At 41.8% G+C, this 14,442-nt stretch overlaps 1 protein-coding gene and 1 pseudogene across 10 annotated transcripts in view; one reads left to right on the top strand and one right to left on the bottom strand.

Moving 5' to 3' along the window:
* Nucleotides 1-14,442, bottom strand: part of LOC105480288 (cytoplasmic polyadenylation element binding protein 3) — a 247,307-nt gene that overhangs the window by 58,602 nt on the left and 174,263 nt on the right. For all 10 annotated transcript variants that reach the window (XM_071069499.1, XM_071069496.1, XM_071069495.1 and 7 more), the window contains one exon: nucleotides 6,127-6,245. In XM_071069499.1, coding sequence (XP_070925600.1) covers nucleotides 6,127-6,245 — 119 coding nt within the window. The remainder of the gene's footprint in view (nucleotides 1-6,126; nucleotides 6,246-14,442) is intronic.
* Nucleotides 12,173-12,682, top strand: LOC105480281 (succinate dehydrogenase cytochrome b560 subunit, mitochondrial pseudogene; annotated as a pseudogene).

Raw genomic sequence — 14,442 nt, 5'->3', positions numbered from 1 at the left:
CAAGAGCCACTGTGCCCAGCCCCAAACCATAATTTAGACCAAGAATTCAAGAAACAAATAAATAAATCAAGATAAGAAATGCTAAAGATTTCCAAGGTGGGATATGACACACATGCTGATATGGCTTAGCCGTGAATTCTAAGATGGACATACAAAACCAGATTCGAATGGACCAAGATAAAATTGTAGTTATGTGTTAGGAGGTACCAAGCAAAGAATGAAATACCTTTAGTAAACACATCACAAATGAAGGATTGAGGCAATCAATCAAGGTGCTCTATAACTTAGTCTCTATCTATTTTGCTCAATTTAATTCTCTCTATTCCCGTTCATATATTTGTGCTCCATCTAACCAACCTAAATATTCTCCATTCATGTCACACCATTTCCCATTTCTGTGTTCATGTTTTTACCTTTCTCTGAAATTTCTATTCCCTATACTTCCACCCTTCTCTTGGCCAACTCCACATTCTCCTCATCCTTCAAGCCTAATTCAAATGACACTTCATCCAGGAAGTTTTTTTTCATCATTCTAGGTATAGGTGAACTCTCCAAAGTACATAATCTGTATCTTATTCTTTTGTTTTGTCTTTGTTACTTTGGTAAATATTTGAGAACCTTTTATGTGTTAGGTTCTATAGACACTGTGTATTTATATACTTGTTTTGTGGGTTTTTTTTTTTTTTTTTTTTTTTGAGACTGAGTCCTGCTCTGTCTCCCAGGCTGGAGTGCAGCAGCCCAATCTCAGCTCACTGCAACCTCTGCCTCCCGGGTTCAAGCGATTCTCCTGCCACAGCCCACCAGCAGCTGGGATTACAGGCATCTGCCACCATGCCTAATTTGTGTATTTTTAATTTAATTGAATTAATTAATTTATTTATTTATTTTTGAGACAGAGTCTCCCTCTGCTGTCCAGGCTGGAGTGCGATGGTGCAATGTCGGCTCACTGCAACCTCCGCCTCCTGGGTTCAAGCGATTCTTGTGCCTCAGCCTCCCGAGTAGCTGGAATTAGAGGCGCCCACCACCACGCCTGGCTAAGTTTTGTATTTTTAACAGAGACAGGGTTTCACCATGTTGGCCAGGCTGGTCTCGAACTCCTGACCTCAAGTGATCCACCCACCTCAGCCTCCCAAAGTGCTGGGATTACAGGCATGAGCCACCGCACCCAGCCTATACTTATGGACACAAGATTTTATATCAACTTATAGTACATTCTGATTCATAGTAACCAGTACTGTGCCTTGACCACAGCAGGTACTCAAACACGGTCTGAAGGAAGGCACACCATTTTAAAAAGATGGCTCTAGATGGGGCTGGAGATAGCTACAATAATAGGTAACATTCACGATACATGACGTGGTGATCAGGGAAGGATTCATGAAAGAGATGGCATTTGTGAGGAGTCTTGAAATAAGGGTAGGAATTAGAAATTGAGATGGGAGGCCGGGCACAGTGGCACACGCCTGTAATCCTAGCACTTTGGGAGTCCAAGGTGGGTGGATCACCTGAGATGAGGAGTTTGAGACCAGCCTGGCCAACATGGTGAAACCCAGTCTCTACTAAAAGTATAAAAATTAGCCAGGTGTGGTGACACATGCCTGTAATCCCAGCTACCTGAGGCAGGTGAATCACTTGAACCCAGAAGGTGGAGGCTGCAGCGTGCTGAGACTGCACCACTGCATTCCAGCCTAGGCAACAGAGCAAGACTCTGTCTCAAAAAGAAAAAGAAAAAGAAAGAGAGAGAGAGAGGAAAGAAAGAAAGAAAGAGAGAGAGAGAGAGAGAGAGAGAAAGAAAGAGAGAGAGAGAGAGAGAGAGAAAGAAAAAGAAAGAAAGAAAGAAAGAAAGAAAGAAAGAAAGAAAGAAAGAAAGAAAGAAAGAAAGAAAGAAAGAAAGAAAGAGAGAGAAAAAAATCGAGATGAGAGCACAGATATTTCCGTTTGGTTAAAATATGGGGTTCAGAAGGAAAGCAGAAAAAGGCAAAGCTGGAAAAAAATTGAAGCCAGACTGGGAAGGTCTTAAATAGCTGGGAAAAGGATCTGGACTGCTTTTGTAACTAAAAAGGAATGACTGAAAAGTGCTACAAATCTCACTGATATATAAACAGGGGGAGGAAACACCAGAATGATAGACAGATGGGACAGAATTAAAAACTGAAGAATTAAATTGGCCTTTAGTTCCAGATTCCTTATTCTTATTCTTATCCTTATCCTTATTCTTCTTATTCCTTATTCTTTTCAATTTTTGTTTTTCAAGTTTTAAGTGGATGACCACATTACCTGAGCAATAACATGAAGAATGGATCCCCACATAAACATACTTTAGTTTGGTAATATGGTTATTAAATTTATAGCAAAATCATTCTGTCGTGTTTCAGGATATAGAGAAACTGTGATCGTGCTATAAATAAATCATAAGGAACAGGAAGCAGGAAACTCCTCTGATACTCCTTTTAAGGTGTTTGCTATCCCACATCTCCGGCCAACATGTTCTAGAATCTTAAATAGCTCCTTCCCCACCTTCTTTTCAAGATTACTCTTTTTCAGCCCCTATCTCTGATAGACCTTCTAGGTCCCTTGCTCTATTGGCTTGCTGTCTGGAACCTTCAGGTTCAATCTATTAATATACTCAAAAAGTAGTCACTCTGATGAGAGGACCACTGTGAACAATGTCTGCCTGCTTCACTGGAATCCCTGGACACAGCTGCACATGGACACAGCTGTCTTCTCATATGCCTGGGATACCTGAACTATGAAACTCCTCTTACTGGAGAAGGAAAAAAAATCATAGATCTAGAAGCTCCTCAATATCTCTTCTTGCTCTTGCCAATTTGTCTTCCCATTCTTTGGAACTGAGGAAGTCAATCAATCAGGCCATAAATACAGTTCCTTCTGCAATCTTTCAGGACCAGAACTATGCACAGAACAGTCTGAGTTGAGTCATTTAACAAAACGTAGTCACTGACCAAAAATATCTCCCTAATACAACCTGAAATCCACAAATTTGGAATTCATTTGAGTTAAAAAAACAAGCATGATCCTGGACAAGATAGGTGAAAGGAGACCTCACTACCAGGTTCTGCATTAGAAAAACAATCTGATTAATCTGTTCCAAAGGGAATAGGAGTCTGAGGGGAAACGATGAGAAAGAAAGACAAAGGGTAGAAAATCTGCAAGGTCATTTTGGAACATGGTGTATTTCCAAGAAGAAATCCAGGGAGAGTCAGAAAGAATGAAACAACAGAATGAGGGCACTGGGATCCTGAAAGGTAGAAAATAAAGGCTAGCCAAGCCAAAAGCTGGGAGCAAGGAAGCGCCATGGCTCAAAAAAAGTTCGGTGAATGAGCTCCAAAGTGTGACTTTGCCTTGAGCTACTGCCAAGGTCCTCATTTACTTCCAAAGGTTCAACACAGTTCTTGCTTTTTTTCCCCTCATGGGAGCATGCACAATGAGGTGGAATGTACCAGAACCTAGGTAGGGATGTATGAATAAATGAGGCGGGGGGGGGGGTGGCAGATGTGGAGCTAAAACCAAGAAAGAGAAGGTTTCAAAAATAAAGCCAAAAGAGTGGAACCCAAAGTAGGATCCAGTTCATTAAAATTGCAGGTGTTTGGGGACTTTTAAGTTTCCTATCCTAAGTTTTACTCAAACTGTTTATGCTGGAAATTCTGAGTATGCCTGGGTCAAAGAAATGTGTGATTGGCAGTCACCATTCAGAATTCACCAAGCTACAATAAAACTGCTGCACTTGAGCTCAGAAAATGAAAACTGTAATAAGGCAGAATTTGCCAAAACACAAACAGTGAAAGTTAGTTTCCCCATAAACATTTCCAAAACAGATAATTCTACTAATTATTTTCAAAAGTCCTTCAATCCAAGGGTAATACATGTGTTTCGAGTGAAAACACTCAAGAGTAATGGCATTGCCACCACAACACCTCCATCTGACCACTACTGCTGCTCACTCCCTGCTCAAGAGACATCCTGTCCAGCTGAAGGCTTGTCCCACAAGGCATGTTATTCTCCTTCCCTACAGAGCCAGTGACATGATTCTTCCAAGGTATATAAACTCTGTGTGCTCATCTCTAGCTTCTTAACCTATGTGGACATAACTACCTCAATGTGTACTACTATCCCTCTGCCTTTTTATGTAGAAAAATATATTTCTAATCCTCTCCTATAGCGTGTGATCTTAAACCTTCCTAGCTCACTCCAGCTTCTCTCCAACTGACATGCCAGTAGCAGAGGTTCTCTGGAGGTTGAGAATTTGCCTCTCAGATATCTGACCCTACCAAACTGGCTACAGATTTTTTTTTTGAGACGGAGTCTTGCTCTGTCGCCCAGGTTGGAGTGCAATGACGCGATCTCGGCTCACTGCAACCTCTGCCTCCCAGGTTCAAGCAATTCTACTGCCTCAGCCTCCCAATTAGCTGGGATTACAGGCACATGCCACCACCCTCAGCTATTTTTTTTTGTATTTTTAGTAGAGACCGGTTTTCACCGTGTTAGCCAGGATGGTCTCGATCTCCTGACCTCATGATCCGCCCACCTCGGCCTCCCAAAGTGCTGGGATTACAGGCATGAGCCACCGCACCTGGCCGGGTACAGATTTTTTTGTGTGTGGAGAGGGGCTTGTTTCTTCTTTGGGTACAGACTTTCTAAACTCATACCACTCCAAAATTTGGCAACAGCCCCCCAGATTTGAAAATTACAGTCACACTTTTATACTGGCTAAAATCCTTGCCTCTTTTTCCGCATCATTTGCTTACTCTCCAATGAATATTCTCAATATCCCCATTCTTTAGTAGTTCTCTCTTCTGCTTTAAGTGCGGCACTCTCCCCTTTATATGTGGCCAAGTCCCAATATCATTTTTTAGCAAACAGTCGCAAACCCTGTTCAAGATGTCATCATCCTTCTCAACAGATATTGCCATGTAAGTGAGTTCTAATCTTGCTCTATTGAATCCTACGTAGGACTGATAACATTAGCCAGTTAAATTTGTACAAGTATCTGGCCTCTACTAAATGCTTTCATATTCATTTTCCTCTTATCTGAGCCTCTCAACAACCCAGGGAAGAATGATTCTTCTTCCCATTTTCCAGGTGAGGAAACCACAGTTCAGCAAGGATTAGATGATTTATTCAAAGCCAAGCAGATATTTAAATGCAAGAGTCAACACTCAAACTTCTATATTCAATCCAACTATTTCCCCATGCACATTTCTGAAAATAAACCTAGCTGCTAAGTAGGCCCCACACTTCTGGTGCTAGTCATACAGAGGCCGCTGCAAGCCCTCTGGTATATATAGCTCTGGTCTCTTGCACACCCTGTGTCATATTTTTGCTCTATTTGCCACACCTAGCACCAAGCCTTGACATACAAACTCACCTCACCCCACCCCTGCCAACTTCCCAGAGATCCCTACTTCTGTCAAATAAACAAAGTTCTTTTATTCTGCTCTGAACATGATCTTGCCCCTTCTTCACTGATATCTCTTCTGCCAGAGAAAGGACACAATCTTCCTCCCTTATCCAGTGACTTACTCACTCATACTCTGGCTCAGAAGCCACAAACTGTTAACCACAAACTCTGTATTATGGTTTTAGCTCCACGTTATCTGCCCTTCCCCTCTCCTGCTCTGTTGAAACTATCCATTTTACAGTGTAAGCTCCTGACCCAGAAGGCTCTATTTAACTAGCTGTGGGTACCACCCAGCACAATGCCTTGCATTCAGAGGCAGCACACAAACATCAACAATTATGACCTTTTTCAAAAATAAATAACTCCTGTCCTTGATCTGAAATAATGACGGAAACCAGCTGCCAAAACCGCTAAGAGCATTATTTACCTCAATTCAGAATTTCTGAATAGGAATTAGCTTAAAATAGCTGTAAGTGAAAGACAAGGACATATTTGTTTACACACAGTCCCAAAGGTATAAAATGAAATACTGAGTAATTTATTATTAGTTTCCCATCACCAACGAAAGTCCAACTCTACTGCATAGCAAGGCCAAGCTGGGTAAGAGGATCCTAGTTACCAGCATTTCCATTATCAGAAGGAGGAGGTCAGCTATTCCAATCGCTTATGTGCTCTGGAAAAGCAACAGCTGGCCATGTATTACTTACTGGCTTATCCTTGATGGTGGGGCTTGACACACACAGGTACAGTTTCCCATCTTCTTCCAGGCAGGCATCTATCAAAGCTTGTACTGAGCTTTCCTCCTGGAACAGCAGAAAGGCATAGCCTTGGGGAGAGCAAAAACAAAAGGGAGAATCAGTACATTAAACTCAAAGTACCAATTACAAACTATCTGTTGTTTCATTTTGGCAAATTTTACTAAATCGAAAAAGTTCAAGTGGGACAAAGGGACTTTGTCCAGGAACTAAGTTAGGTGCTCATTGATATTATCTTAATTTTTATAATTACTCACAGGAGCAAGTTTAGAACACATCTACAGAATTTCCACTAAATACATCTGGTTGTCCTTAATGAGGGCATGTGGACTCACCATTAGCCTTAGCCACAACTAACAAGTACCCAAGAAACAAGCACCACCTGCTTTCCAATTTCTACCAAGCTCTAGGCTGGCCACATGCCACAGGGATAAACCTTGAAAATATTATGCTAAGTGAAAGAAGCCAGACAAAATATGTCCAGAACCAGCAAATCTATCAAGACAAAAAATAGGTTAATGGCTGCCTAGGACGGGGAGGCTGGAGGGAATAAGCACTGAGTTTCTTTTTGGGATGATACATTTTCTAAAATTGATTGTGGTGATGATTGCACAACTCTGTAAACATGCTGAAAACCACTGACATGCACATGTCACATTGGTGAGTTGTATGGTATGTGAATGATATTTCAACAAAAAAAAGCTAGAGCTTTTCTACCTAGAGCTTGGTAGAAATTGGAAAGTAGGAGGTGCCTGTTTCCTGGCTACTTGTTAGTTGTGGCTAAGGCCAATGGTGAGTCCACCTGCCCTCATTTTTTTTTAAAAAGCTTTGTTACAAACACACACACACACAAAGCTTCATGAAAAGTTTTTAAAAAGGCCAACAATAAGCTGGTGTGCTTTTGCATGCTATTTCTGATGATGGTGCTCTGCTTCTCTAAGGGATGCCCTCTTGGCAGAGTACAGTAGGTCTAGAAAAATGGATACTAGCTGCAGGATTTCCACAGACACAGCCAGTTTTGTTCAGTTTAATTCCGTAAGATTTACCAAGTAACTGATGCAAGTGGGACATATCCATGGTTTATGAGAATACTAAAATGAGCAAGACCAGGTTCCTCTTTTTTTTTTTTTTTTTTTGAGATGGAGTCTTGCTCTGTCACTCAATCTCAGTGCAGTGGCGCAATCTCTGTGGTATGATCTTCGCTCACTGCAACTTCTGCCTCCCGGGTTCAAGCGATTCTCAGGTCTCAGCCACCCAAGTAGCTGGGATTACAGGTGCCCGCCACCATATCTGTCTAATTTTTGTATTTTTAGTAGAGACAGGGTTTCACCATGTTGTCCAGGCTGGTCTCACACTCCTGACCTCAAGTGATCCACCCGCCTCGGCCTCCCAAAGTGCTGGGATTACAGGTGTGAGCCACCACGCCTGGCCCCAGGTTCCTCTTGTAAAGAAACTTACGAAGTACATGAAACATTTAGACAATTAACTACTCACTACAAAGCTGAGGGAGATAAGTGGGGGAAAATGTGTCACTGAAATCCTAAGGAGCAAAGGCCCAACTTGGGAGAATCAGCAAAGACTTTAAAGAGAGCAACAGATATTCAAGGGCCCACCTGTGGCACTCGTGGCCACACTGGCATTCATAAATGACAACTGAGCAAAGGCCCATCATGAACCAGTCTAAGCTTTCAACTTCTCTACAACCCTGCTAGCTTTGCTAAATCTCTCAGCTGTCATTCCTTCTGCTACTAACCTCAAAGGAACCATCATCAATAGTGTTCTCCTCTGGTACACTGCATATCAGAAGAAGGTAAATGGCAGAGAAGGATACGAATCCCCACATACAGAAGATTCTCACACATCAGAGGTGTTTAATTCATAATCAACTGGCTAAGAAGCAAAACTCTCTGGAGTCCTGGGCAACATGTAGTGACAGTGGCAATGGATAACGGCTATTCATTTTTAGCCTTTTCTCCAACTGCCCATCTACTACACAGAGCATCCAAGCAAATACAGCAGAAAAATAGACCAGCCACTCCCCAGCATAGCAGGCAGAAACTAACACACAGGGGAAGGCACCAAACTGAATGGGCAGCCATGTAGTTGCAAGAGAGAGACTGCCAAGGTTTTAGGACCCAGAGCTGTTTTCTGGGCTTTAGTCTCATGCTGCATAGGTCAGAAGATTCTGTTGGTGGCTAGTCAGGAAAAATAAAACCTGATTGCAAAACTAGAAAAGATAATAAATACATCATTTCTTCATATCCTCTTTTGCAAACAGTATTGAACTATCATCAGGTGCCAGGGAATCTTAAAAATTCAGTATTTTCACTTAATATGAGAACATTAATTCTACTTGCTAAAGATAATATTAGAAATAAGAGGGTTAAATAGTCCAAATATCACAAAGAGGAGGTCTCAGCAGGTTCTTTAAAACCTCCTGTCTTACCAGGTTAAATACTGGTACAGATATCTACAAAGATTGTAAGCATATTGAATATCCTGCAGTCAGAGTACCCATCTATGTATATACTGTATTATGCACACATCAAAAAGGCCTGGTGATAGGGCATGCCCAGTGAGTTGGGGCTTTCTCTTATTCCTTGCCTCAAGAAGGTCTCCAGGCTGACTCCATCTTTCCTGCACATCACTGCCCACCCTCTGCAATCTTCCACATCAAATCCAGTTTTGCATTGACCTTGGGCATCCAAAGAAAGGGCGGTTGTCTCCCTACAGCAGCTGAGTAGCTCCCACAAAAGCATGCAGATTTTCACTTAGGCCCATCTCACAGCCATAAAATATCTACACTGGCAGTAGATAGAGTAAAAACAACTGGGAGTCACAAGTAAAAGCCTGCTACAAATACTATTATCAAAAGAAATATCTACAAACAATTTTTCCTTTCCCAGGAAATGGTCCATAACAGTTTACCAACTTCTTCAGGATGGCTCTTTTACTATAAATAATCCTGTGTCAAAACAATTATCTTTACTCTGAGGTCACCAAGCTGCCATTCTCTGCAAAGGCAATATTCTCTCAGCACTGCAGATAAGAGATATGGCTGAACTCCCCCCAACCCCCAAAATCTGGGCTGTAGTCCAACAATTTCTTCCAACTCTACCTCCCACTTTAGGCCTTCCAACCAAAACAAAATTCACCAGAAACACCCAAAATCACTCTTGAAAACAACTTTATGATATCTTCACCTGCTAAAACACCTTCTGATACTTCAATTGAGTTCAAGCAAACCCAGATGACAACAGAAATCAGAGGATTTTTAAAAATCAGGAAGAATCTTTCAAACACATTTCTCTTTTGATCTTGAGAAATTTAAAGTCAAAGTAAACGAAGTAGAAAAAGATCCCTTCAAGAATAACAAGATCAATGTGAGGCAGAAATTCATTCAATGATTTACTAAAAGGTAAATTGCACATGGTACTGTGAAAAGCGTTCTGGACTAGGAGACAGAAGCTCTAGATTTGGGTACAAGTCCTAACATTTACTAGCTGTGTGATAATAACAGCTAATAGCTAACATTTGTTGAGATTTACTGTGTACCAGATACTGTTCTAAGTTAACTCATTTCATTTTCACACACACCCTATGCAGTAGGCCCTATTTTGAATTCTGCTTCATATTTAAGGAAATTACACAGAGTGATTAAGGGACTAGTTCAAGATCACCCAGTAAGTGGTAGAACCATGAACTTGAATATTAACATTTCTGAATCTTGGCTCTCTTCTCTGTCAAATGAAGAAACCAAATATTTGTCCCAATTACCGTACAGAGATGTAGGTTGTAAGATAATGTATACAAACGTATTTCATAAACTAGGGAGTTATGTGAGCATTGATTTTTCTTTTACTGCATTTTCAATTATTTCTGTAATAGATAAAATTAAAGTTTTTGCATATGGTCTCATTATAAACATTAGAATTCAAATTAATAATATGCACTTTCTATTTTGCATTTACAAGCATTTGGTGAATAAAGAGAAGTAACCTAGATACTGAAGAAAAGCCCTAAAGTTACTTGAATGACAGGCTGAATATTACTGCAAACAAACAGTGGATGACTGAATATCTGCTTTCATACATGATTAGCCATTTCCCCCACGAGAATGTCAGATGTAGTATTATTTTCTGATTTTAATACATTTTTAAAGTAAAAGCCAATTATGCCTATAAATAGAGCTTCTCTATTAGTTTGAAAGGTATTAAAAAAAAAAAAAAACTTGGCCAAAAAATTATCAACTTCCTCTGTTCTCTCTTGCCCTCTGACCCAGTAACAGATAATATGATTATAAAACTCTTCCAGTTTCAGAAATGGTAACCTGAGAAGTATGTGGGGGCTTCAGTGATGTGGTGAGCTATGAGAGGCCCTCAGCTCCAAGCCTGTCTATGAAGGCAGATGGCTCTGGAGGGAACAGGAGCAGTTCCTAGTCACTGTCACCAACACAACCCTGGGTTACAGGTAGAATGGATGGCTGAAAATTCCTTGCTTTCCCACTGATGCCAGACAGGTTGGGGAAGAAGGGTAGAACACTGAGGGATTCTTTTTCAACAATCCTAAATTGACAAATGCAATTTTCTGGGAGAAAAAGGAACACCAAGGTTTGGGGAGGAACTTAATTAGGATAATTCCATTTCATTGACCAGGTGTGTGAAGTGTAAATTTAATTAAAATGTTTTTTTTCTTTTTGTTTATTTGAGACAGGGTCTCACTCTGTCACCCAGGCTGGAGTGCAGTGGTGTGATCTTGGCTCACTGCAACCTCCGCCTCCCAGGTTCAAGCAATTCTCTGCCTCAGCCTCCCGAGTAGCTGGGATTACAGGTGCCTACCACCATACCTGGCTAATTTTTGTATTTTTAGTAGAGACAGGGTTTCACCATCTTGGCCAGGCTGGTGTGGAACTCCTGACCTCATGATTCACCCGCCTCGGCCTCCCAAAGTGCTGGGATTACAGGCATAAGCCACCACGCCTGGCCGATTTTTTTCTTTTAATACCTGAGAACACATTAAGTATAACAACCTCTAAAACATTCTTGGCTACCTTTCAAAAACAAAGGTTCCTGATCTCTTAAATACCTAATTTTTCATGTTACAATTTTTTAATACTTGATCCCTAGTACAAATTATCAACAGCTCTACTACCACAACTATCAAGTACTAAATGCTCACAATGTTCTAGGCACTTTGCTAATAAATATTGTACATGTTAGCTCATTTTATCTTCACAGTAACTCTATGAGGTAAATACAGTTGTTATTATTACCATTTTACAGATGAGGAAAATGAAGCTCGGAGAGGTTAAGGGAATTCTCAGATTAAAACCTAGGAATGAAATCTGGAATTAAACCAGATCAGTTTCCAGAGCCCATTAATTTATGCCATCTCATCTAAAAATGTCAAGATAAACTTTTCAATATCCCTAATAAAGAACTTGCCTTTAAAATGTCCTTGTGACAGTGACCATTTGACAGTTTTTTTGTTTTGAGACGGAGTTTTGCTCTTGTTGCCCAGGCTGGAGTGCAATGGCGCGATCTCGGCTCACTGCAACCTCTGCCTCCTGGGTTCAGGTGACTCTCCTGCCTCAGCCTCCCAAGTAGCTGGGGTTATAGGCGTGCACCACCACGCCCGGCTAATTTTTGCATTTTTAGTAGTGATGGGGTTTCACCATGTTGGTCAGGCTGGTGTCGAACTCCTGACCTAAGGTGATCCACTAGCCCCGGCCTCCCAAAGTGCTGAGATTACAGGTGTGAGCCACTGTGCCCGGTCTGACACTGTTTTAATAGCAGTAAGTGGTCACCCTGTGCTTTAGTCCTATAATTTAAGGCCTATGTACATATAATTGCTCCAAAGCCCATAAAAACTATATTAAAGGATATTCTATAAAACAATGGGCATGGACTCTTCCAATGATATAAAAGACAAAAAGCCTAGGAAACTGTCTAAATTAAAGGAGATTAAAGAGATATAACAACTAAATGTGGAACCCAAGATGGCTGCACTCTTGCTGAGACATGTTGGTCGACATTGCCTCCGAGCCCACTTTAGCCTTCAGTTCTGTATCAGAAATGCTGTTCCTTTGGGAACCACAGCCAAAGAAGAGATGGAGTGGTTCTGGAATAAGAACACAGGTTTAAACTGTCCCGTATCTCCCCGCGTCACTATCTATAGTTGGTCTCTTCCCATGGCGATGGCCATCTGCCACCATAGCACTGGTACTACTTTGAGTGCAGGAGCCTCTCTTTTTGGCATGTCAGCCCTGTTACTCCCTGGGAACTTTGAGTTTTATTTGGAGCTCGTGAAGTCCCTGTGTCTGGGGCCAGCACTGATCCACACAGCTAAGTTTGCACTCGTCTTCCCTCTCATGTATCATACCTGGAATGGGGTCTGAAACTTGATGTGGGACCTAGGAAAAGGCCTGAAGATTCCCCAGCTATACCAGTCTGGAGTGGTTGTCCTGGTTCTTACTGTATTGTCCTCTGTAGGGCTGGCACCCATATGAAGAATGGAGGTTCCCAGCATCATCTTCTTATGCATTATTACATTCACCCATCTTTCTGTTTGTCACTCTTATCTCCAGCCTGGGAAAAGTTCTCCTTATTTGTTTAGATCCTTTGCGCTTTCAGATCCCCTTGGAGCAGTAGAGTACCTTGTAGACCACAATAGTGGAAAAGGGTCTAGTTTTCTCCTTGTTTCTAAAGATGGGGTGGCTGCAAAAACTTTTTTGCCCACAGCTTGCCTACTCCTGGGACTAGAAGCAGTTATTCTCTTTCCATATTGAACTTTGATTTGTGCTGAGGGTCAGCTTTTGGCTCCTTCTTCCTGAAACAGTGGAAACAATACCAGCTCTGTGGCTTCTGCCCTGGGGACTGGGGATGAGGCTTTGGGTCCCACTGCCTGTGGGCTGCTGGCTTAAAGGACGGTTCTATTCATTGGTGAGAGCCCAGGCCATTAACACCTATGCAGTGTTATTGAAAGAAGAGAGATGAGGGTGGAGGGGGATTAGTCTATCCCAGCTAGAGGGAGATAAAGAGGGCTAGTTAGTTCTTGGAGCAGCTGCTTTGAGGAGGAAATATATATATAGCTTCTGACACAAGAGGAAGATCCAGAAAATTACAAAAAATCCAGCTAATTTTTTGTATTTTTAGTAGAGACGGGGTTTCACCGTGTTAGCCAGGATGGTCTTGATCTCCTGACCTAGTGATCCGCCCACCTCGGCCTCCCAAAGTGCTGGGATTACAGGCATGAGCCGCTGTGCCCGGCCTAGCAATTTGTTTTTTTTTTTAAATCCAAGATCCACTCGAAGAGATACAACAACTTGCATTTATTTTTTTTTTAATGAGTATTTTAATTTAGTTTCAGAAAAAAATGGTACATGACTTGGATGAAAAAGCATAAAATTAAAAGGGTTTTCTGGATATGCAAGAAAAAGAAATAACCTTTAGTATGTTCAATGATTAGTATGTTTCACCATGTTGGCCAGACTGGTCTCAAACTCCTGACCTCAGGTGATCCACCTGCCTCAGCCTCCCAAAGTGCTGGGATTACAGGTGTGAGCCACTGTGCCCGGCCTACAACTTACTCTTTTTTTTTTTTTTAGATGGAGTCTCGCGCGCTATCACCCAGGCTGGAGTGCAGTGGCACAATCTCGGCTCACCGCAACCTCCACCTCCAGGGTTCAAGCGATTCTCCTGCCTCAGCCTCCCCAGTAGCTGGGACTACAGGTGCGTGCCACCACACCCAGCTAATTTTTTGTATTTTTAGTAGAGACGAGGTTTCACCATGTTGGCCAGGATGTTCTTAATCTCTTGACCTCGTGATCCACCCGCCTTGGCCTCCCAAAGTGCTGGGATTACAGGCGTGAGCCACCACGTCCGGCCTACAACCTACTCTTAAATGGCTTTTGGGAATGGCTCAGTTCAAACAAGCACCTGACCAAGGAAACTGAGACCAGACTGGGGTGTGGGAGAGAACTGGTCAAACTAGTTGGGTAATTTTATTATTATTGAGCATTACATTTAAATCACAGGCAAGAATGCTAAGATTACTTAACACCTAATAAGCCTAAGTATTATATTGGTGCTTACATGCACTGCCTCACAATCTTTTATATATATAGAGAGAGAGGGAGGGAGAGAGAGAGAGAAAGAGAAAGAGAGCGCGAGCGAACATGCACGCACAAATGTGGCAAAATGCTAACAATTGGTGAATCTAGAAGAAAGCTACATAGGTGTTCACTGCAATATTTTAGAGCTTTTTCTT

This window comes from Macaca nemestrina, chromosome 9 (assembly GCF_043159975.1).
Source record: "Macaca nemestrina isolate mMacNem1 chromosome 9, mMacNem.hap1, whole genome shotgun sequence".
Taxonomy (NCBI): Eukaryota; Metazoa; Chordata; class Mammalia; order Primates; family Cercopithecidae; genus Macaca; species Macaca nemestrina.
This window is presented reverse-complemented; position numbering and strand designations above follow the sequence as displayed.